This window comes from Aethalodelphis obliquidens, unplaced genomic scaffold (assembly GCF_003676395.1).
Source record: "Aethalodelphis obliquidens isolate GAN/ISIS:26980383/991018 unplaced genomic scaffold, ASM367639v1 scaffold32, whole genome shotgun sequence".
Classification (NCBI taxonomy): Eukaryota; Metazoa; Chordata; class Mammalia; order Artiodactyla; family Delphinidae; genus Aethalodelphis; species Aethalodelphis obliquidens.
This window is the reverse complement of record NW_020837976.1, coordinates 4,452,087-4,476,150: the sequence shown is the minus strand read 5'-3', so window position 1 is coordinate 4,476,150 and position 24,064 is coordinate 4,452,087. Positions and strand designations below refer to the sequence as shown.

The 24,064-nt window shown below is 40.6% G+C and overlaps 1 protein-coding gene across 1 annotated transcript in view; it reads left to right on the top strand.

Annotated features, from left to right (window-relative positions):
* Positions 1-24,064, top strand: part of ZNF521 (zinc finger protein 521) — a 283,654-nt gene that overhangs the window by 243,719 nt on the left and 15,871 nt on the right. Inside the window, exons 6-7 of the mRNA XM_027127642.1 lie at positions 11,058-11,189; positions 13,574-13,689. Of these exons, the coding sequence (XP_026983443.1) occupies positions 11,058-11,189; positions 13,574-13,689 (248 nt within the window). The remainder of the gene's footprint in view (positions 1-11,057; positions 11,190-13,573; positions 13,690-24,064) is intronic.

The window sequence follows — 24,064 nt, the reverse complement described above, 5'->3', positions numbered from 1 at the left end:
TCCTTTTACCTACACATTCCTAGTTTATTGCTTCTCGATTTTACATGAAAGAAAAACACAATGTTCTGGTATCTTTGAAAATGTTTGAGCCAACAAATACAGTTTGGAGAGGGAGGTATTTATTAGAATATTTCTTAGTAAAAGAATAATGGCAAATCGTGGTCAGCCAGCTCTCTCGTGCCTTCACAATCATGTTTCCATATCACTTTTCAGATTTCTTTGAGCATTGGGAGTGTTATGTGCTTTTGGAGGGATGTTAATCACCTTACAGTAGTTTTATGTCATCCTCTATTTTCCTTCAAGCATAAAAAGCTTTATCTAAAACAGAGTGTGGAAGAAGAAACTGTACCTAGATTCACACCCTGTACGTTTATTTTTCATTTAAGTGTGTTGTTGCAGTTTTTAAAATATATTTTGACACCTTATAGTTGTAACCCACTGTTCTCTTTCATTGCTTATTGTTATTAATTATATAGTGGTAGCGTAGTTGGCTTCTTGAGCCACTTGGCTGTAAGGAAATTCATTTATCATTATTGCCGTTGGAGCTACAGAAAATTGCCAGCATTCCATCCAGAGATGAATGTTTTCGAGCTCACATCCAGTAGAATTTTGAACACGGGTCAAATCCTTAAGTGTTTTCTTTCTGCTGCTACCCTATGGCTCTGCTAGTCTCTGCATTGAGGACCTTCATTTTCTCTTATCTTTTGTTTTCAGTCCTTGATTTGCTGCCCTTTCAGTGAAGCTTATAGATAATTTTCAGCGCTCCATTTAGTGGCCTGTCCAAATAGTTCGCTCTATTTTCTCCTTATGTACCCAACTGTACATTTTCCGTCTTAGAATTTCTTTTATAATGCAAATAACATTCCTGCCTTTACAACTTTGTTATATGCACATTTTATTTTATTTATCATTTGAGAGGTTTTTATTGACATATGGTTGATTTTATATATATATATATATATATATATACTTTTTTTAGGTATTTGAAATTTGAAAAGAAAATCCACTTAGAGAGCCATCCTCTGATAGTCTACAATAACATAAATTCCAGGTTAATTAATATTTTAAAATTTAAAAAAGTATCTTCTTTTAAATCATTAATGCAGATTGGACATTGCCTTAGGCCTCACCTTTCAATGAAAGTGGCCATTATGCCTTTAAGAGTAAATTTAACCCCCTTCTATTCACGCTATAAATAATCAGATGTACTGAGATTCCCAAATCAGGCAGCTGCCAGTGTAGTGAATGAATGTATGACGTGCATATGCAAACCTGGGGATGTGTACTTTCACACACCCAGCTACTTCCGATATCTGTAGGTTCTTTAAAGCCGGGCTTAATTTAGAATTCATGACCCCGTAGCTGCATGTGCCACAGAACAGCCAGGCCAGAGAGCTCTCTGCCTCCTGGAAGCATGACATTAAATTCACACTAGTTAAGCCAACTTAAATTGAGCCTCCTTGAACCTTCCTAAATAAAACCAGTGGCCTTAATTACAATCCGGCAATTTAAAGGTTATGGAGCTCTAACTGGTACTGCAGTATATCACTTTAATAATGCACAGGAAAATTTCTCTAAGGGGTGGCATGGCCTGATTAGAAGAATTCAAGTTTCACAGCACAGTTCCGATAAACTGTTTTTAGAAATCTTACTGCATTTATTGCGCCATTACCTTTTTTTTTTTATTCTTCAAGGCCAAGTTTCTAAGGTCACACCAACAGAACAATAACAATGTGAGTCATTTGCAAATAACTTGCAGTATTGTGATTTTTGCATTGCTGCTTAGGACTTTCTTAGTATCGCTACAGACAAAGTGAAAGGGCCTGGATAAGGTCCCTTGGAAATCTGAGAGCTTCTGGCCCCCTTTACACCCTCATGCTCCATTGCAGATTTGACCTATGTTGTGGTGTTGAATCCTGATTCTAAACACCACGGTTTAGGGGAAAAGATGTCATCTTATATTTTTGATGAAAAAAGTCATCAAAAATATAAGTTTCTTAGAAAGATAATTTTCTTTGGAAATGTCTGGCTAGTTTCTTGTCTTAAACCTGTAGGCACTAAAAACCCCATGGCTGTTGGAATCCGTAATACCTACCGAAGCTGGTAAACCTCATTCCATTTCTTTTGTTTGATTTGGGTGGTTCTGTTTGTTTTGTTTTCAAATCATCAGCAATAGCAACCTATGCCTTTAGCAAGAATAGACTGATTTTCGGTGTTGACTTTCTCCTTCAGATAACTAGTGGCTTTATGCCAAGAAGGAGATTTTAAAAAAAAAAAAAGAAAGAAAGAAAGAAAAGGCCCTGACCCTTGCCATCAACTCAGCACAGGAACACGGAAACACACCTGATGAGACCTGTGTCCCGGGTAGGGCTGGAGTTGCTGGGCTACTGCTGTGTGGAATTCATATTAATGCTTGCACCATCTCAGTTCTCCAGGATGTTTTCCCAATAGATTGAACTTTAAAGCAGGTTACGTTCAGTCTATCCTGCATGAACTCTTTCAATTTTACCAGTTTCTGTGATTTTTTGGTACAGTACTTGAAGGTAAATATACCTGTACTTCCGCTAGTGCCGAAAGTCCCAGATGTGAGGGCATTAACAGGTATTTAATATCAAATAAAAGAAATTTCAAGCCAAGAGGGTAATAAATGCATACATCTGATTTAGTGAAAAAGAATAGAGCTTTGTAATATAAGAATGCATAACTATTAAAAGTTGCTTAAAACATGAACTGCACATCATGGATGTATGCTATAGAGTCCTCTCTGTGACTTGTGACAAATAAAAGGTAATTATCCCTTCTTTCATATGGTTCTCTTTTTTTGGTATCTCAGAAATAAAATGCATAATAACAGTTTTTCTCTTGAAATAATGGATAAGTTTGACTCATCAGTTTCCTGCCAGAGATAAGTTGGCAAATAAGATAGTTATTTTGTTAATACTTCATTTGCCAGAACATTTTAATCTTATTTCAAAAAATAATGAAGGCAAGTAGCATAAGGTAAATTTTGCTGGTCCACATTTGTCACATGCATGGGCTTTAGTGTACAAGGGAATGGAACAAAGTTTTAAAACTCAATTGATAAATAATAAACATTGTTCTGGTGTTAGTGTTGGCAGTTTGTTCTGGTGAAATTAGACGTAGGACCAGCTAAGTATATATTTCCCATAGATTCAGTATTTATTGAGTCTCAACTTTGAGCCATGTACTATTGTAGGTACTTGGCAAACATCAATACACAAAACAGGCAAACGTCCTTGCCCTCCTGGAATGGGCCTTGTAGCATGAATTGTTGAGCAACCGCAAATTTAGTTCTTGGCACTCTCTTGGTATGAAGATGTCTGGGGCTGGCCCCTGCCTCTCTCTAACAGGTGAGGCAAGAGCTGAAATGTATTACTGAATTGTGAAATTGGGAGCATGCTGTTTCCAATCATATTGTATGTCTAATTATTATGTGAAGTGGAACTGAATATTTGTATATTGTCTTGTGCACCCACAAACTTTCTGTCAAGGCAGAGAACAGAGCAGCACTAAAGATCAGGTGGCAAAAACTCTGTAAAAGAGAAAGGGTTGCTTTCATTAATTCAAGTGAACATAGATAAGGAGGAAATGGACTGTTCAAATAAACTGGACCTCTTTCCGTGGAACACAATTGCATATAGTGAAATCAAAGATTTATACAAGGAGCTATTTTTTTAAAGCAACCCTAACTTCTAAACAGAACTAGAGATTGTATTTCAGGCTTATTTGGTCTCCATCCTCACTCCCACCCCATCCCCACTCTTGCTTCTTCAGAGTTAACAACACTTTTACTAAGAAACATGTACTACTTTATTCTTTTCTTGGTTAAGAATGTTTTTTCTTGGGGAATGGGGTGAGAGGAGCTCAAAGTGATTTTAGCAGTGCCTTACCAAAAACTGATGTTTATTTGTTTGTTTGTTTTTGGGGTTTTTTTGCGGTATGCGGGCCTCTCACCGCTGTGACCTCTCCCGTTGCGGAGCACAGGCTCCGGACACGCAGGCTCAGCGGCCATGGCTCACGGGCCCAGCCGCTCCGCGGCATGTGGGATCTTCCCGGACCGGGGCACGAACCCGTGTCCCCTGCATCGTCAGGCGGACTCTCAACCACTGCGCCACCAGGGAAGCCCTATTTGTTTGTTTTAATAAAAATATTTGAACCCCAGATGTTTGCCTTTAAAGCTACTTGCCAGCACTGTATGATACACACTCTGAGACTTCAGCTATGGGTCCATGTTTAGATGAGAAAAGGGAAGAGAAGGATGCAGACCTGGAGGTGCCTACATACTGGTCAGGTTCAGTCTGCATCCTTAGCCCTGATTCCGAACTTGAGCCAAAGTATCGCTGCGGAGTCCCTACAGGTGGAGGAAAGCCACCTTTTCAGTGGGTTGTTTGTTTTATTGTTTATTGTTTGAACAGCTTTCCAATGTTTTCTCCTATGTGAGAATATTCTAATAACTGCTACCCAACTGCTAACACAACTGATAATAATAGCCAAGGAATTGGACAATATTGCATCTCAGAGCATCTAAAATCCCACTGCCTGCCTCTCCCATCCCAACCCACCTGGACCGCCTGCTAGTTTCCAAGCTGCTGATGTTTATGGGGCTCTAGGCAGCCCCTGGGCTCTTTAAAATCTGCTGGGTACAATGCAGCCTACCCCAGTTGAATCATTTCCTGCTCCAGCCCTGCTGATAATGAGAAGTTCAAGACAGGAAATAACAGTGTCAGGATCAGTGGTTCTGCTTATAAAGTGCAAAAACATCATTGTCTTTAGACCCCTGGCCAAAAGCAGGTAGTAACTGGGTTCAGTGCAGACCTGCACCTTGTAGGCCTCCTTGAAATAAGATTCTGGCCGAAGCATAGGGGAGGTTTATCATTTTGCTTTTCTTGACATACCTAAGGGTTAGACATTTTGTGTACGGACAGACAAAGCTAAGGTACCCAATCCTCATTTACTCTTGGGATTCCCAGTGCCCTTCCTGTCTTATTGGGAGTCTTATGCTTATATCTCTTACTTCTCTCTTATGTGGCATGGAAATACTGACAGTGCCAGACATTCTCATATTGCCATTGAGAAAAATCCAAGAAAGTGCTGTGACAGTCTTCAGGCAACATTCATTTTCATGTTGAATTGTTCAGAAGGATAGGGCAGAACTTTTTGTTTTTATTTTTTTTGCGGTACACGGGCCTCTCACTGTTGTGGCCTCTCCCATTGCGGAGCACAGGCTCCGGACGCACAGGCTCAGCGGCCATGGCTCACGGGCCCAGCCGCTCCACGGCATGTGGGATCTTCTCAGACCGGGGCACGAACCCGTGTCCCCTGCATCGGCAGGCAGACCCCCAACCACTGCGCCACCAGGGAAGCCCAGGGCAAAACTTTTTAACTAGTGTGAGGAAAAGGTTCACACAATATTCAGTATTTTCAAATGCTCCCTTACTTTGGGGGCTTAATGACTAATCTAGTGGCCGACTTCGAGGGCTGAGTAATATTCCCCATTGCCAAATTAGCACTTCAGTGTGTTTGTGTTACAGTTGTGAAATATGTGGTGTATATAACACAACAAATTACAGTGGCCTGAGCACAGCCTAGAAAGATGTGATGGCTGTGTGCATGGTAAATTGCAGTACAGTCTGCCTATTTTTCTACTCCTGGTTTCTAGGGTGAGCCAGTGTAGCCAAGGGGTGAGTTTTGTCATGTACGGCTTTTCTTTGTTACTCCTCAGACCCCTAGCTTATAAATGTGTGCTTGGAAATTAACTCAGGGAAGAGGAGAAGCAAAGTAAAGGGTTGGGGGTTGGGAATTGGTTTAGGGCATAGTTTTCTTGGATTTCAAAATATATATAAGGATACAGTGGTACACACATTCAAACTGGAAAAATTGCAACTGCAGGGCGTTTGATTCCTCTGTTTGGATTCTGAGGGCAGAGTTTACTCTCACTCAGTTCAGAGCTTTTAAGTATGGCCCCTGCCACGTGGTGATGCACCAGGAGGGGTTTCTAGCTTTGGACTTTAGCCTATAGATTTATGCAGTGGAAGAGGCTGGAGGACCCTTCTGTCCAGTCTCGAGGGTAAGTAAGAGAAGGAGTTCTACTTAGAAACCGTTACAAATTGGTCCTTAGTGATGGCTGCAGTGTTGATCAGATGATATTAGGAGTCCCCCAGTGATTCCTTGGGTAACAGCTACATGTAAGTCAACCACTGAACATTTGCTTGTAGCTGCTCTAGATTTTTGTTTTTACTGAAGGAAAAGGAGTATAAACATGAGACACAGAGTCTAGAGGCTGCTTGAAGGGTTTCTCTTGTTTAAAGCTTATATTGAAATGTCAGTGTCTTGTGTTCAGCTAACAGTTGCCGTGTTGGAGCTTATAACGTGGGTTGCACTTGAGCACCCGAATGGTAACTATTATTTTTTCTGTTACAAAACTGACTGCTTAATAGTTGTGTTCATCCAGGTTTTATAAATTGGAGAGAGAGAAATGATCATTCCCCTTTGAACTGGCCTTAGACAAACAGATTTTGTTCTTGTAGCACATGATTATAGTAAATGATTATCACATTCCCTTCTAAGGCCATGAGGTTGTATTGCAATTATGCATTCAGATTCTTTCCTTTGCAACATTTAATATTAGAGTAAATATTTACATTAGCATCAGTCTCTTCTATGTAGACTTGATTCCTGTTTACATTTATGTTCACACTTAAATGAAGATTAACAAATGGAAATAATTATTTTAGCTGAAATTTACATACATATGACATTATTTCTCACTTATACCCATACCATCTTTAGTCATGCTTTGAAGTGTTCTCATTTATACCCAAACCATCTCTGGTCATGCTTTAAAGTGATTGACCAGGACAGGAAGTTGCTGGCTGCCAACACATTCTCAGTGGTAAGAGCTTCACTCTTGCCTTTCCTGACATTGGACCCACAGTGCTGGCGGCATGCATGGTCCCCTGCACCAGGATACAAGAGAGAGGGGTTTTCTGTTTGTTCTGGAAAGGTATGGGTTTATATTGAAAGCTCCATATTCTTCTCATTCAGTGGGTTAATACACACTGTGATGTTTCTCTCTCTCTTTCCATGTGCTAGTTTCTGCTTTCACATGTATTTGGCTAGAATACTTTTCAGTCTAATGTTCAGAATTGGAGTTTTTCTGTACTTCATAATATTGCTCATTTTCTGTCTAACTTTTGGCATTCAAAATTTCAGTGTTGTAATCGATCTTTATTAATAGGGTATAGAAAAGACAGTGTTTTTTTATTCTTTAATTTTCAAAGTAACCTATAAAGGTAAATTATGCTTATTGTAGAAAATCTGAAGAAGATAGATAAGCAAAAAAAAGGAAGACAAATCTATAAGTTTCTTCCATAGATGCCACCTATAACTCTTAATAAAAAACAGGGCTGCACTAGCCTATTATATTCTTAATGGAATATTGTAATGGTTGTTAAATCAGTTGACTCAGAATCTCTTTTTAATAAATGAGTCAGACTGTATTATTATCCAATTACTGTCAGTTGCTACCTTTCCAGAGAGCAGAAATGGTTACTTTGATGGAATTTTTTAAACTTTTGGCACCTTTAGGAAACAAGGTGAGAGTTGTGGCTTCCTGGGTAAAGTCCTTGAGTCTAAGGCTTAAATTGACCTGAAGCTGGAGGTGTTGACAGTGCACCTCATGAACATGGACGTTTAATGGAAACCATGGTTACTCTGTACTGTTCTTGAGGACCTAGCAGATAGGAAGAAAGAAGGAGGGAAGCTCAGTTTTTAAAGGAAACAGAGCTTAACTGAGCTTGACCCCCCAGGACTAAGGGTGTTTTCGAAATTCTTTGAAAATTAAGACACTGCCCTTTGCCACACAATGCAAATATAGAATGAATGATAGCTGAGTTAAACAGAGACTAAGTATAAACTTTTGAAATTCTTATTATAAATAAGTTTCATTAGTTTGCCATTATTCTCTATCCCCCCCACTTCAATTTTTAAAAGTACAAAATAAATTCTATTAACCAGCTGTAACCATGTTTTGGGTCCCCCTCTCTCTCTCATTCATTATCATTTGACCCTTTGGTGGTAAGTAAGTGTGAACATGGGAAAATGAGCAGAGAAGTTAACAACAGTGAGAGAAATGGGTGGGTATGTCCATTGTCTAGGTTGGAGCATCCTGGCTTTTGCTTATCTATCATTTGCTGTGTAATAATTCAGATATATTTTCTGTCCTACTCAAATAACTAGGACAAGTTATTTGTTGGAAAAGACCTCTATGTAACTTAGAAATAAAAGGCAGATAGAACGTCCAACGTTTTTTTCAACATTACAATGTGCTTTTAAACTATAAAGAGTTCTGAAAATGCTGGGTGCTATTGTTATTATCATTGCTATCGGTGCCCTCACAAAGCATGGAATTCATGGGAAAGAAGTCTGCACTAATAATGCATAAATACTTTATGAGCGTGTGTCACCTTTTTGTGAATTCACTGGACTAAATTTTGATTATTTAACATTTTGTGATGGAACTTCTCTGTTCTTTGGATAGGAAATAAATAAAAATCTATGAGGACATTTTCCTTATACTCATACAAATATATCTTATTTATTTTCCCTTCTATTATTTTTCCAAACAAAATACTCATAGTCAAGAAAGATGACATCACATTGAAGATCACATTAACGTGCATAATTTACGTTACATTCATGTAACAGTCAATCATCATCCCCAAGAAAACCCACCAGGCCTATATACGTTCCTTGACAAACGTTGCAAGTTTAAGAATTCTGGAACATATGTGTATAACTTCTCACACCCATAGACCACATCTTGGTTCTTGTGCAAAGCACATAATTTAAAGATGAAATTAGAACTCTTAGGAAGCTTCTTACCATCACAATAACGGTATACAGCACTGAGGAAATAGAAAACATTTAAATTTGGCAAGTATTTCTGACGATTCACTTACTGACCCAATCCCCTACAATAAATAGTGTTTCTTATATTATTCAATATCCAAAATTTAGAAAAATTTTGGTGCCTTTAGGATTAAAAAAAAAAAAGAGAGAGAGAGAAAGGAACAGATGAAAAACCTTTGATCTTATATAATCCCTAAAGCTTTTTGTATAACCCCTAGTCATGTCAGTATGCACAATTAAACTCCTTCTTACATAATTATAATCAAGGAATTTACTGTGCCACCCAAATACAGAGTAGGTTTTTATCTCCTGTGAAATGTAGACAGTACTGGGTGGCTTAATTAGTGCTTTGCTTCTCTTTTTACAAATTCCAATCCTCTGCTTCTAAAGACTCATACTTGCGTGAGAAGAAAGATTAGGAATACAAATAGAGTGATTTTACTCCTAGTTAGCTAATAATAATTCACTTTGTAATTGGGCCTTTGTGTTGCCAGTAATATCAACTGGTGAAGAACTTCTGCATGCATGTGGTGTTGAGTAAAAGGAAATAACTTTGGAGTGTAGACTCGTTACCCCTACAGTGTAAATATGTCTTTCATTCCCTAGACCTAGACTATCTGACACAGATGGTCCTTAGTAGCATTTCTAATCTTTGCAAATAAGAGAAGATAAAAGTATAACTTGCTAACATTTCAGGTTAAGCTGAAGCCTCCTAGCCCTTGCTTTTCCTAATGAGAGTCTTGGGAATAGCCGGTGTATGCCATAGCATGTCTGCTAAGGTCATGGACCCTGAGGCCAGGCTGCCTAGGTTTAAGTTCTGGTTCCACCAAGTGTTGCTCCTACGACTCAGAGCAAAATCAGTTCAACTCTCTGGGCGTCACTTTCCTCATCTGTAAAATGGGAATAATAGTAGTTGTTGTTAAATTCGATGAATTCATGTCTGCAAGCACTTAGAACAACGCTGTCTGGAACACAGTGAGCACCAAAGAAGTGTTAGGCTGTTCGTTCTAGTGCTGTGGGTTTTCATTTCTTATGACTGCAAATTGAAACAAGTTAGAATAATCCTAAAATGTATAATTTCGTAAACTTTTTTTTTTTTTTTTTTTTTTTTTGGTGGTACGCGGGCCTCTCACTGCTGTGGCCCCACCTGTTGCGGAGCACAGGCTCCGGACGCGCAGGCTCAGCGGCCATGGCTCACGGGCCCAGCCACTCCGCGGCATGTGGGATCTTCCCGGACTGGGGCACGAACCCATGTCCCCTGCATCGGCAGGCGGACTCTCAACCACTGCGCCACCAGGGAAGCCCTCGTAAACATTTTAATGAGGAAAACAACATAAAAAATAATGTTTTCTGTCTATAACACAAACTTTTCATTTTATCTAGCAATTGTTATTACATCAAAATATTTTTCTACCTGTTCCTGAGATATCAAAGAAAACTCCAGGACTAGTCAAAAGTGAGCCTGGAGCTCATGAAAGTGCCTTTGGAGAAAGACAGGCAGAGTCTAGATCTGAGGGTAAAACCGAAACTGTCTTACAAAATAAAGGGAGCAATGAACTGAGAAGATATGGGGGACTGGGAGTTTCAAGCAAGAAAAAAGAGCATTTATAAAACACTATGAGCATTAATAATATTTCAAAATTGCCAGAAAATCTTGGAAGTAGAGAAAGGAAGTCTTCAATGGGAAAACCACTAAAAACCTTATGGTTAGTAATAGAAACCTCTAGAACCTTCTAGATAAACCAGATGAGAGGCCCTGGGAGAAGCTGTTCATTTTTCTATGGTTCCTTTATTTCAGGACTTTGGAAATACACAGCCCATAAAATCTTGCTAGTTAGAGAAAAGGAGATGCCTCGTTATTGACACACCAATTTTACTTTTAAAAGCTTAATAAAACGCATTTTTACCCCAAGATAAAACCTGCCTTGTGGTTATCGTTCGATTTTAAATTCCAGAAATGTTTCCAATGGATATAAATTCATAAATAATGTGAAGTCACCATATATACTACTACACATTTATACTGGGGGCTGGAAAGAGTTTAATGTATGCGGTTATAGTTAACTCACTATCTGTCAACGATGTGATGGGTGTCAACTTCTCTGCTCACGCACTTTCCTTAACAGATGAAGGACTGAACCATGAGTGCAAACTCTGCAGCCAGACCTTCGACTCGCCTGCCAAACTCCAGTGCCACCTGATCGAGCACAGCTTCGAAGGGATGGGCGGTACCTTCAAGTGTCCCGTCTGCTTTACAGGTAGGAAGATTATTTCTGGAAAACTCTGGAGAGTTTCTCAGCCACATCCTGTCTCTCCTACCAGGGCATACTTCCCACTGCTATGGCCTTTTACAGATCTGACTTCAGTTCAATTTGGGAAGAAGACGTCTGATTTCTGCTGATTAGCATTATCGATTGCCACCTACTTTAGAGGCTCAGACGGTCAGGAAGGTTAGCTGTCAGGATGAACAAATGGCATTTCAGGTTCTCTCAGAAGTTTGCACTTTTCCATTTGTAAAATGACATCCACGTTTCATTCACTTTTCTCCTCTCGGTGTTAAAAGGTTAGCAAGGCAAAGGTGGCTTTTTCATCATAAGACATGGGACTAAAAGAAGTACAGCCGTGTTGTCAACACGTCTGTTATTTAAACGTGGAGAATTTTATAACACTCCCTCTATGAAATATAAAGGCGTTATTAAAACCCTCCCCCAATTCTTTGAACTAGAAAACAGATTAAATGAACACATTAGATGAGGCCTTTATTTCCTGTGTCACTGGATTTTTAAAACAGAAGTTGATATAAGTTTACACTTTTAAGAAGAAACTTTTATGAGATGTTGTAGCATTATAGTTTTCGGCAGCAGCAGCAAAAAGAAAAATTGCAAATCAGAAACTATAATTTGAAGCTCATAGGGGTTGAAATATGATCACACACGTTTCTGCTGCTCCCGCGACAATGACAGAGTTATTTTGGAAGATCCTTTGTGATAATTTTGCCTGTGTCTTGGGCTCATCGGTCAAACCCCTCAAGGCTATGTTTCCTTCTTATTTGTCAGAAAAGGCAAAACAAAACAAAAACATCTCCTCTCAAAAGTGACTTCCTGGTTTGCGGTGTAAAATTCCAAAGCATTGGTATTAACCTTCACTGCATTCAGCCTGTAGATTTCTGTCCTGTAATAAAAAGAGAGAGGCCATGTTCCGACACAGTTAGCACAAGTAGTACCACACTATGCTGGTGGTTCTGCCTTTACCATTTGCCTGTGAGGCTTCTTCGTTCAATAATTCCATCAGCCACTCCTTATTTTGGAACTATTTTTTGATTCCTCCAAATTTGTATTTAAAATATATATATTATGTTTTCACCATAATGTAGTATTTGTCTTAATACAATGAGTCAGGAGTCTGGGTTCTTTATAAAAGCTCCTAGTAAGTCTTCATAAGGAGGACTGGGTCATAGATCTCCTCATGATTAAGACCCCTAGTAAAACAGCCCTTTCATGTTGTGGCCAGGAGCCTCATAAAATGTGCGAAGTTAGATAGAGATTTGTTGCAGATCAGTATAAAAACCCCATTTCTTTTGGTTGATGTAGGTAAGAGACAAAAATGCATTAATCATGAACGGTCTGCCTTTCCTGTGCTGACAGACCTGAATTGTTTTAGTGTATCTTGAAGTAATTTTAGAAAAAGCAATTTAAAAAAAAACAACCTTCCAATATAAAGCATGTTGGGGGGGAGAAGAAATCTGAGCAGTTTTTTAAGGTAATGAGAAATATGATTAAAATGTATGACTCACAAGAACAATATTCTAATATTTTAGGCAGGCTGGCAATTAGAATAATTTTAATGATTAGAGTCAAAGTCAAATGCCAGCATCTTTAATAAATCCTTTCCCTGCCTATACAGATTAATATTGTAGATGCAAACTTTTTTAGGTCACAGTGCACCAGGCATCCATCAGAAGTCAGTTCTGCCAACCCAAACACTGCCTCTGGCATATACAATTTAATTATTAATAGTATGTCTCCTAGGTAAACTGTTACACAGTCTTAGGGCCTTGTTTTGTAGTCATTAAAATTGAACATGTTTATATTATTGAAACCCTTGCATTCAGTGTATAGGCTGAGTTGATCTTAAAGTATCCAAAGAGACTTTACCTGCCGTTCTGTTACACATTTATAGACAGTGCCCCAGAGTAGCTGTGGGATATAATTTTTAGCATTAACACATTTAAATAGAGAACTGTTCGGTAGCTGTGACTTTAGGCAAATACAGTAAACAGGGTTTTGGCATCTGTGATTTCTTAACCTATGGGTTGCTGAGAAATAAGAATCATTTCTGTTCAGACAGTGCTGTGCATTTGACAAGTTTCATTTTAAAAGATTTATGGGGGGCAGGGCCTCGATAAACCTTTACTTTGGAGCTGTTTGGGTTCAGTTAGGTGCCCGGTAGAGTGCATCTTAACAAAAGCCAGAGACCCAAGCATGAGCACGTGTGACTCCCTCCCCCAGGCCCCTGGCAGTGGTCACCCCCAGAAGGTATGCCATTCATGCTGCCCCGTCTGCAGCTGCTCACAGGGAGTCATGGACGGAGGGCATTTCGGAATGAAAATAACCCCAAGTTCACTCTTCTTTTATCATTGCAGTGTTTGTTCAAGCAAACAAGTTGCAGCAGCATATTTTCTCTGCCCATGGACAAGAAGACAAGATCTATGACTGCACACAATGTCCACAGAAGTTTTTCTTCCAAACAGAGCTGCAGGTAATATCCCCATGAGGAGGGCTGGCATTGAACTCAGTTGCTCTTCTTATAGGAAACAAGGGCGTTTTAAATCTGGATTCGCGGAATCACTCACCCTGGGCCACCATGATGCTTTGTGTGTACTGGGGCAAAGGGAAAATTAGAGGCCGGATTAACAGACACCAAAGTCATTTTGCCCCTGGCTGCTGTCAATCATAAAAAGAACTAGAACAGGCCTATAATTGGATCTTCTGACCCAGTGTGATAGACTTAGGGGTCAGGTTTACTGGACTGTAGGATCGTTCACCTCACTTGTCAGGGCCCATTCTCCCAAACTTTGTTTTATTCATGTCCTGTTCCCACTGGGCTACAAGCTGGATGGATGTCCAGGTTATTGTTGTCCTGAGGGGCTTAAAATTGGAAGGGAGAAGGGAAGAGAAAAAAGAAGCTATACTCTTATCCACTGTGTTTCTTCTACGTAACAGAATAATTATTACTTAGTGACAGCCTTATAGTTGCAAATTTGGCACCCAAAGACTTTTTAGCCTTGAATGTCCCACTTGCTAGATGTGTGACCTTGCACTGGTCCAAAATGCTTCAGAACCTCGGGTGTGAAGAAGGAATAGACAGGTGTAACACTCACAGGGCTGTTGTTAGGTAAAAATGAAATAACAGGTCTGAATGTAGGGTATAAACTCTAAAATATAATAGAAATGTTTGGTCAGTTTGATTATTCTTAGCAATAGACTGGTGTCAGTCAGAGACCTGGATCCTAACCCAGAAATGTCCCTTATTGTGAAAAGAAAATAAGTCTTTTTTTCCCCCTCTTACTTCATCTGAAAAATGGGTCTAATAAGTATCTTCATTTTTCAGATGGAATGATATAAGAGTAACATGCCTTTGTTAGATCTTGTTGGTGCCCTTGGAGGAGAATGGATTAGAATTCAAAATTATTTCATTATTGTCAGCATTATTATTATCAGTAAAGTTATTTAGACTAAAATAGGGTGGGGATGATTTTCTTTTTCCTTTGGTACTGAATTCCCTAAACAACCAGAAGAGGGTCTGATGTGATTGATGTGGTTGAGGCAGGACTAAGGGACCCAAAGCCCCACCCACTCCTTCATCTCCCATCCCACGCTGTGGACCCTGGGGCAGCTTTGGACCTCCTTGGGCTCTGAGGAAGCCATATTTATGTGAATTTTGTATCAAAATAAGGAATTTACAGTTTATCATCTCAGCTTTCATCCTACCAGTGAACAAAGAGCAAATAAGGACGTCAGATAAAATATACATGAAAGAATGGGTGATGCTATTTAAGTGTTATAATGTGTCAATGCACCAATGCTAAAGTTGCTCTATTACTTTTCATCACTTCAAAAAAGAATTCTACTCTGTCACATCTGTTTGTGAATTGAATATAGAAGATAGACCAAGTTAGACTATTATTTAAAAGTATACTTCGTGAAAGTAACCTAAATTTCTATTGGAAAATATAATATTCTTATTGCAATAGGTATGGAAGGATAAGTCCTTTGAGTTTGTGAGATTGTAAAGGATATGGCTAGTACACCTAAATGATGCTGTTAATTAGTATGTAAACTGTGAAGAATTCATAGTAGCTTAAAATCAGAGTTGTACAGATTCTGTAGAGACTGGCTTCTTATCTAACGTTCCTGGAAAAAAGTTTGCAACAAATCCACTTTTGTACTATATTAGTAGGTTCTAATGCTACTGACCTGCTGGTCACTTGAATGTCTTTCATTAAAAGAACGCCACACTCCAGCAGTGGTGGCCTGTGGCCCATTGGCGAGCAGACGAAACTAAGCAATTAAGCACATCCTTCAGGACTCCAGGTTTCTTTTATGGCGTATTTTAGGGTTTCATGGAATGTACAGTATTCTCTCTTTGCATTACTGGATAGACCAGGGGTTCTCCACCTCTTTGATCTCAGGATGCCTTGACACAAATTATTGAAGACCACAAAGGGCTTTGATCTATGTGGGTTACTATCTGTTGATATCTTCCACATTAGAAATCAAAATTGAGAAATGTTTTAAATGCAAAAATACACAAATCAACAATTCTACTAGCTGTTGGAGAAATTATACCTTCCAATGTCAAGTAGCCCCTAGAAGATACCACTGTACACTCATGAGGTAATGAGAGTATAAGGGGCAAACATTGTCTTAATGTTATTGTGAAACTAGTCTTGACCTAACAGACTCCCTGAGAGGATCTAGGAGATCCCCAGAGGTCCCCCAGCCACACTATGAACTGCTGGTATAGAAGACATAGTACCGAACACGAAACTGTTTCTGAGTCTTTAAGACCTTATGAGGTCAAACATCTCTCAAAACATTTCTGGCTCATTCATTCAAATTGTGATCTGGGCCCAAATAAGACTTCTTCCATAATCTGAAGCTGTAGCCTTATTTTTCCAATCCCACAACTCAGAATCATACATATTTGGCCTTGATGTGAATACTCAGGCTTAAAATGTACATCATTCCTTTGATAAGAACAGTATTTATAGTTAATATGTGATAATCATTACAGCTAATATCCACAGTCATTGAAATATCTATGTAGGTCTGTTTTCTTAAATCCCTAGTAATAACAATGGCTTTTAGTTTCAATACATTAAGAAAAATGGATCAGAGTTAACTTTACTTCTAGTTTTGAGGCCTTTCTGATTTTTATGATTTGAACTTAGAGGTTCACAGTCCTATGCGTTTGTCTTCATTACTCACGTCACTTTATACCCGTGCTTAGAGGACGGAATTAATATGACTTTTATATATTGATGATTTATTTCCTGCATAGAAAGTGGTCGGGGTAGGTATACAAAAAATACAGTTTTGTGCATTTCTAGAATAAGGGGGGAAATCAAGTGAAATTAAGGTGACAATAGAAAATAAGATCGGTACCTAACATAATAACAGAGTAGAAAAATGAAGCCCCTTTACCAGCCCACTGTAGTTCATGCCTCGGTATGAAAATTAATGCAGATTTTGAAATTGATCCCTGTCATACCACCTAAACTCATCTACATCTTTATGCCACTAATTAGTAGTTCAGAAAGAAGGACTTTTCACAAGAGGCATTTTATAAACCAAATGCCCAAGAACTGGAGATTGGAGCTTTGAAAGTTTATTTGGCTCTTATATCAGAGTGAGACTAATAGGGTAGGTTTAGGGTGAGCATTCAGAATTGCCCAGGAACATCACTGTGGTGTATCTTTTAATGGTGCATAAACGATTTCATGACCATAATAAGTAATTTACATTTCTTTCACTGTTTATACCCAGTTAAAAACACAAAAACATCTTTTTGAGGATAGAAGTGCTTTGTTGGATATAAAATTACACACACACACACACACACACACACACACACACACGGAGACGTGTTATTTTCATTAACATCACTTACAGTACTAGTCAGAATTCAAATAATTCCTCATAATACACTGTCCATCTTCAGGAATCAAGGACTTAGGCATTATCCTTTGACATCACAGACCACAGTTGCTTTTAGAATTAAGCAAGATGAAACCTCTGTTTCTATGGGACACTCCATCTAGGACTTGCCAGTGTGAAAGCTATTGTCTTTGCATGACCTCTAGACCTTTCTGACCAGAAGTTCTAAATGCCAGTCCAGGGATGTGTAATGTGTAACTCCTGGCAGGATATAATCTATTTCTTCTGGTAGAGTTTTCCCCCGTTCTTGCAAGGAATTTTAATATACTTCAAAGGCCACCTAGCATGCTGGTAGGGAAGATGTGCTTTGGAATAAGAGTGCATTATTTGAACTAAGTGAACATTTTGTTATTTTAAAAGCAAATGAATATGTTGAATGTTTCACATGTTTTCCTAATAGACCTCAAAACTTTTTCTGCAGAACTTAAGGAAGCTGCTTTGAGAGAAGGATAGTATGGTCCAAGAATAATATCCTACAATGCATATTTGTATCCGAAGTGGTTTATACAGGTGTGGGCAAGTGGTGTGTTTGTAAAACTCCTGTTGAATAGGCCACTTTCTTTCAATACAGTAATTACTGTTTAATTGGTGCCTCTAGAAAAACTACAATTCAGTGGCAGTGATCGAATCGTCCTCTTCCAATGTGTCCCCATAGAGACTTCTCTGAGGCATCATGTTGTGAATGTAAGGGACATGGAGGGAATTCCAGCGGTGGGAAGAGGGGGAATTGGCCTAGATGAACTTGAGGCGCTGAGATTCTGGTATTAAGTTCTTTTTGAGTCAAAGATTATTTTGATACTTGGCCTTCCCTTCATTATTTCATGGATGCAGTATTTTCTACATACAAAATAAAGTAGTGATTTGACATTCTGAGGGATACGCCAAGACTTTCAGCTATCGCTGAAGTTTAAATACGTAATTGTCTCTACAGCTGTTTGATTTTCTTCTCAAATCACTTTCCCACCAAATCAGCCTGATTTTGATGCGTATTTTTCACACCACAGCGTCACTGTTGCTCAAGTTTTATGGTCACATTTCTGAAAGAAAAATGAATTACTGCATATGGAATGGGACACAAAGGACAACAGCACAGCACTGAAATGTGGCTGCTGTGTGGCTGACTGGGTCATTCACTAACTTAGCTCCTTACCTAAACTAGCCTTTTAATAATTGTTATATAATTTGTGTCTCAAAGTATTAAGTAATACATGCTGAGGCATTGAAGAATCCTTGTTGGGAATCCCCTGGGTGTCCAGTGGTTAAGACTCCACACTTCCACTACAGGGGGCACGGGTTTGATCCCTGGTCAGGGAACTAAGATCCTGCAAGCCGCATGGTGAGGCCAAAAATAAAAATAAGAGGTTGAATGTATTTTAAAAAAAAAAAAAAGTGAGCCTTTAAAAAAAAAAGAGTCCTTGTTAATGGCCAAACCACAGATACCATACTATAGACTGCTACCATCCCTATACCGTTCTGAGGTAAGAAAATATATTAATTAATTTAAAATATTTATAAAAATATAATTTTATCATTTTCAATTTACCATGGCCCGAAGCTCTCTATGACATATCAAAAATAATTAGAAATATATAATATTTAAGTCTACTAGAAAAGATTTACATATGATTAACTATCATATGAGGTAATATGTGATAAATTGTTCTAAGTATTCCAAGAGAAAATGTTTATTCTCCAGCTGGGGCAGTCGAGAACGTCATCATGTGGGAAGCATTCAAGCTGGTTTTGAAGGATGGATATGCTTCCGGTATCTGTGGATGTGAGAGAGTTAGCCATCCATAAAATCTCAAACAGTTAATGGTTATTTTCAAAATAGTTTTTATGGGGTTTTTTAAAATTTGTTTTATTCTGCTTTGATTTCTACGTAGGCAGCTTAGTACAAGGGAAAGGGCATGAAGTACAGAGAACAATCACCAGAGTTTGATTTTGGTCACTGCCGCTCACAAGTGATGGACTCTGAGCTTCCGTTTTATCATCTGTAAAATGGGCATGTAGGAGACAACAGAGCATCCTGCCCAAGCCCCAGGGTCTTGGTGAGAGTGCAGTGGAGTAGCCGATGTCGAGCCGTCAGTGCAGAGTGTGGAACAGGGAAGCACTGGGTGAGCTCTGCTTCCCGGACCCCCTCCCTCTCCCTAACGCTGACCTCAGTAAACAAGGTCAAGATCCATCATTACTTGGAAATAAAATCTCTCTCCCGGACGTGTCAGATGTTTCCTTAGTTCTCTGTTCTAGTTCACTGGAACAATTTCCCAATTAATCATACCTTGACATAGTTTCATGTTAATTGGTTTCCAGGTAAAAATTCTTATTTTTAAACAGTCATCTTTTTCAAAGGATTAAAGAGTCGAGCTTCTTTTTAGTTCTGGTTTTTCTTTGTAGCACATAACTGTAAAAGTAAACATTTAAATTTGCTTTCAGAAATGTATTTCAAAACAAGCTAACCCTTCTCCCCCGCCCCCCCACCTCCGAAATTAAAGATGAGTGGCCGAAACAAAGTTTTATCTTGCCCCTCCACATAGACAAGGTAGGATCGGGGTGTAGTGTGGGGAAAGGTTTGTTTTAGTGTTAGCTTGTTTTCATATTTTTCTCAGAGTCAGGCCGAAATTCTCTTTTGCAAACAAGAGGAGTGGAAAAGTGTGTCTTACTGCTCACAGCACATCTATAAGAAGTGTCTCTAAAACTATTGCCCCTCATAACTCATCTTCTCACAACTTTTCTATATTTTTCAATTGTTTTGTTTTTATTTCTAACAGAGCTTGAAATTCCTTTCGTTATCCCCACTCCAGCTGTAAGACTGTAAACCCTGTCCTGCCTTGTGCCTTATCATGTGGTCTCCCTTTGGGACCCTCAGACTGGAACGATTTGCCCATCACCATGTCTGGGCCTGCCATAGCCGGGTTACATATTGACAGTCATGTGGTGGGGTGTGCTTCCTGCCTCTTCCTAGGTGGTCTGTGCCCCACACCTTAGTTCTCCACTGCCACCGATCCACTGGACCTCTGTGTATCTCCTGTTCTTGGGGCTGAATTCGCAGTCCTTAAACGCATCGTACGGACTCAGAGGGCTGCAGGAGTATAAACTGTATCAAGGGAACATGTGGCTCTGGAACTGGTCCGCTTCTACTCCGCCTCATTTCTCTACTTTGTGGGCCTTCGGGGCTTTTGAAGTAAACTGGTGCTACGGCAGCTTCCACTTAATTTGCTCAGTGGTTAAATTGATCTATCTCTTTTATTTGATCGGATCTCCGGGAACCGAATCGTTTGCATTGATTTATTGATTGGATCTGTGTTTTCACCATTACTTGTGATCACTTTCAGCTGTTAATATTGGATAATTCAATCAGGATTGATTGGCCTTACCACTGAAGGCAGAAAGTTAATCATATAGGACAAAGAAATAGGGCACGGCTCACCTCAGTTTGACTGTTAGTCTCTCTCTCACCCCCTTCCTCCCTCCCTGCACCTTCTCTCTTCCTAACATGTAAGCAGTAGTAAAAAAAAAAACCTATCAAAGCTGCCCTTTTTCTTGAGCAAAGAAGGGAGTTTAAAATTTTATAGCATTCATATGCATCTAAAGATGAAGTAGCTTTATTTTGCTTTTTAATAAAACTGCACTTAGAAATTAGGCAAGCATATGGAAAGATAAGCACGATTATCACAATGAACTCATTGGGACTACATGAGTAAATGAGTTTTCAATTACCCGTTTTGTACCAATAAATCCCTAATCCGTGTGTGCATGCTTGGGGGCACAACCTGGGCTCACCTTTTTCTAGATTTGGCCCTCACTGCTTCACCATGTGTCCTACCAGTCACATTTTCAAGAGTCAAGTGGGTAATAGGACCGAAGCAGGGGCAACAGAGGTATTTGCATTAAGTGAAAACCACGTTATTTACATTGAATCATTTCTACAGCACCCCAGCTCGGTTTTTAAAAATTCTCCATCCATTAATTCCTTAGTGTTCATATCGATGGCTGGTTTTCGCTATTAAGAGATGGAACACCACCTCCCCGTTCTAGGACTCATTCCCTTCTCCAACAGCCCTGTTGTTAGCGATCTGCCATTACATTATTTTTTTGTCTGGCCCAGAGTTGACGACAGATGGCCATCTCCGAACTGCCATCAGTGCGACCTTATGGAGCATTCAGCTAGTGTGTACTGAAGAGCACTGCGGCCACTGCTGCAACTCCCTCCCCTCCCCCACCCCCTGGAAATGTTCATCACCTCTGCCACATTCCGCTTTGGCTGGGCTCTGCTGGCCCTGCCGGCTCCTGTGTCACCAAGACAGCCTGCTGCCACAGCGCCGGAAGATCTGCCTCTGTTAGGAGCGAGAAACTGCGGGCACAGTCGTCCTGCAAAGACAGCACTCTGTCTCAGCACCTTGCAGGCAGATCCTTGGGCGAGAGCTGGACCTCCAAATTTCTAGAACATTCTGCAATCCGGGGAGGCACGTTGAAGTCTCCCGTGTGTTCCTGTTTTAGATGTTTGCTCTACACATGGATCAGTCTTCTCACATTAGCAGACACAATGCCAAGAATAGACTCTTTGTGTTTACAAACTTCGATCGGACTCTTGGAAAACACCACTTCCATATCCACCTGCTGTGGCAGTTAGAGTTAGAGAGAAGGTAGTCATGGGCTTCAACGCTCAATCCCCTGAAATGGGCAAAGAATCCACTCCAGCATCCTCTGACCCGTCGATGTGGCAATCCCTTGGCCAGCCGCATGAAGTGAGCTGTTGGTGCACGTTTGGAGAAAGATTGATAGGTTGTCCTTCACTGAGTTTGCTAAGGCCAGGCGGCTTCAGAGCCATGCGTGTATTTTCAGAGGAATTCACATTTGTATCCTTTATTGTTACATTTGCAGCGAATCTACAGCTCGTAACAGGCTCTGCCCCGCAGCTATGAAGGAGTGAGTTCCCCTCATTGGGGAGAGAGCAGTGTTCTGTGAAAGCCTGAGATGTGGCGGGTGAGATGAATAGTGCTTAAAAGCGGTGCTCGCGGTGCTGTCATCTAGAACAGCAACTCCGAAGCTTTAAACGGGAGTGAAAGGCAGGGTAAACGAGTCCTTTAAAAGTGGTGAAATTTTAAACTGCCTAAAATAACAGGCCTCCTTCATTGATAACTTCATCGAGGGAGGGAGGGAGGGTATGGGGGAGGTCACTGGGCAGGAACCGCTTTCCCGTAAGAGGAGGGCAAAGTTTGCAAAGGGGAGGCTTTTCCCTTGTACCCAGCGTGTCTGGGAGGCTGGCATCTTTCTTTCGTGCCCTCCTTTTGCTTTGATGCGGCCCGTCAGATGGCAGAAGACCATCTCTCGCCGGAAACCCGAATCGCCCATAAAAGGTCTCCTTTTTCACTTTGCCAAAACTTAATATTATAATTATCTGACTTACAGCACTGGGCACAGCTGCTGAGTTTGTGTGCCTTCTAGACAAATAAAAGGCTACCGTGATACTATCAAATATCAGCAGTATGCTGAGCTGTGCTTGGAGTTTATAAGGGTGAAAGGGGATTGTGCAGGAAAATAGAACAGTCTATTTGCCGTGAGCCGGGCACTAAGACCTCATCCCCATACTCAGTTATAATTCATGACAGTACTGGTGGGAAGCCCTCGTCCCTCTGTGGAGTTAATGCATCTCCACTGAAGCCTGCTGTGAGCACCCTGCATCCCCGCCCACCATCTGTGCCTTCGCTTGCAAGCCGCCCCCCCCACCACTCCTCTCTCTCTCTCTCTCTCTCTCTGTTACTCACTCTTTCCTGAGATCTCCTGGTATTGATATTGTCAGGCGACTAACTAACTGCTTTGTAAAAGTGGCTCTCCAAAACGGGCTTGTCGTTTAACTAGGGGAAGAGCTGGAAGGAACGCATTACAGTGTTGTTAAATGTCTCATTTAGAAAATGTCGATTAGAAAATGGGCAGGGAAGCAGCAATGGCCTTAAACCAATCGCAGACTCTGGGAGCCAAGGATGCCCTGCCGATCACCGATTAGTACGAGGCACCTGTGGTCCGTGGTGAGAGACTAGGGATGCAACCCAAGGTGGACATTATGACTCAGGTTAATCCTGTTCTGAACCAGAGTTCAGAGTCCGGAGTCGAATGTGAGAAATGTTTGCCCCCTCTATCCAGGGGCTTGGACCAGCTGGTGGCGTGAGCACCAACCCAGTCCCCACAGACTGGCCCCCCTGTGATGTGATGCTACCCACTCTGGGAACCAGAGCTGGTTGCCTCAGGGCTACCTAAAGCCTCTGCTCAAAATGATCAGGCCCTGGGCTTTACAGAACGCCACCTAAAATAGCCGCGGTCATCTGTGTGGTGTGAGCCACCTTCTGACGCGGAATGAGCAGAGGTTGCCGAACTCCCAAACTCGCTGCAGCCTGGAGCCAGCAGTGGTTTGTTCCCACCCTGTCCCAGCCCCTCGTGCCCCTGCCTCCCTGCTCCCCTCCCCGCTTCTTCCCACTCCCCACTCTGCTGGGAGCCCAGAGGGTGATGGGGCAGGAGGACAGTGTGGGTTCAAACAAAAGATGACCCTGCACCTCCTCGAGCATGGCTGAAGCAAGATTAATGTGTAATGTTTCACAATATGTGCTCTTAACAGAGTCCATTGTTAGTCCTCCTTGAATGAGATAAATCAAATCCAGGCCTGGGACACCAGTATATGAATTTAACAGATGTGATGCCATCGGGAAACTACTGTGTTATAAACTGCAGAAATGGCCTTTTTCTACTTCAGACTCGGGCTTATTCCAAAGAGCCTTCAGAGCTCCAGTGGTGAGGTGAGAGGTCACCCACTAAGACAGTAACACCCACACTGTAATTCAGCCTTGTGTGTAATTGGTTCAGAATCTCATCCTGACGTCTGGCCGGTATTCGTCCCGTCATCTCGCTCACCCTCCGAA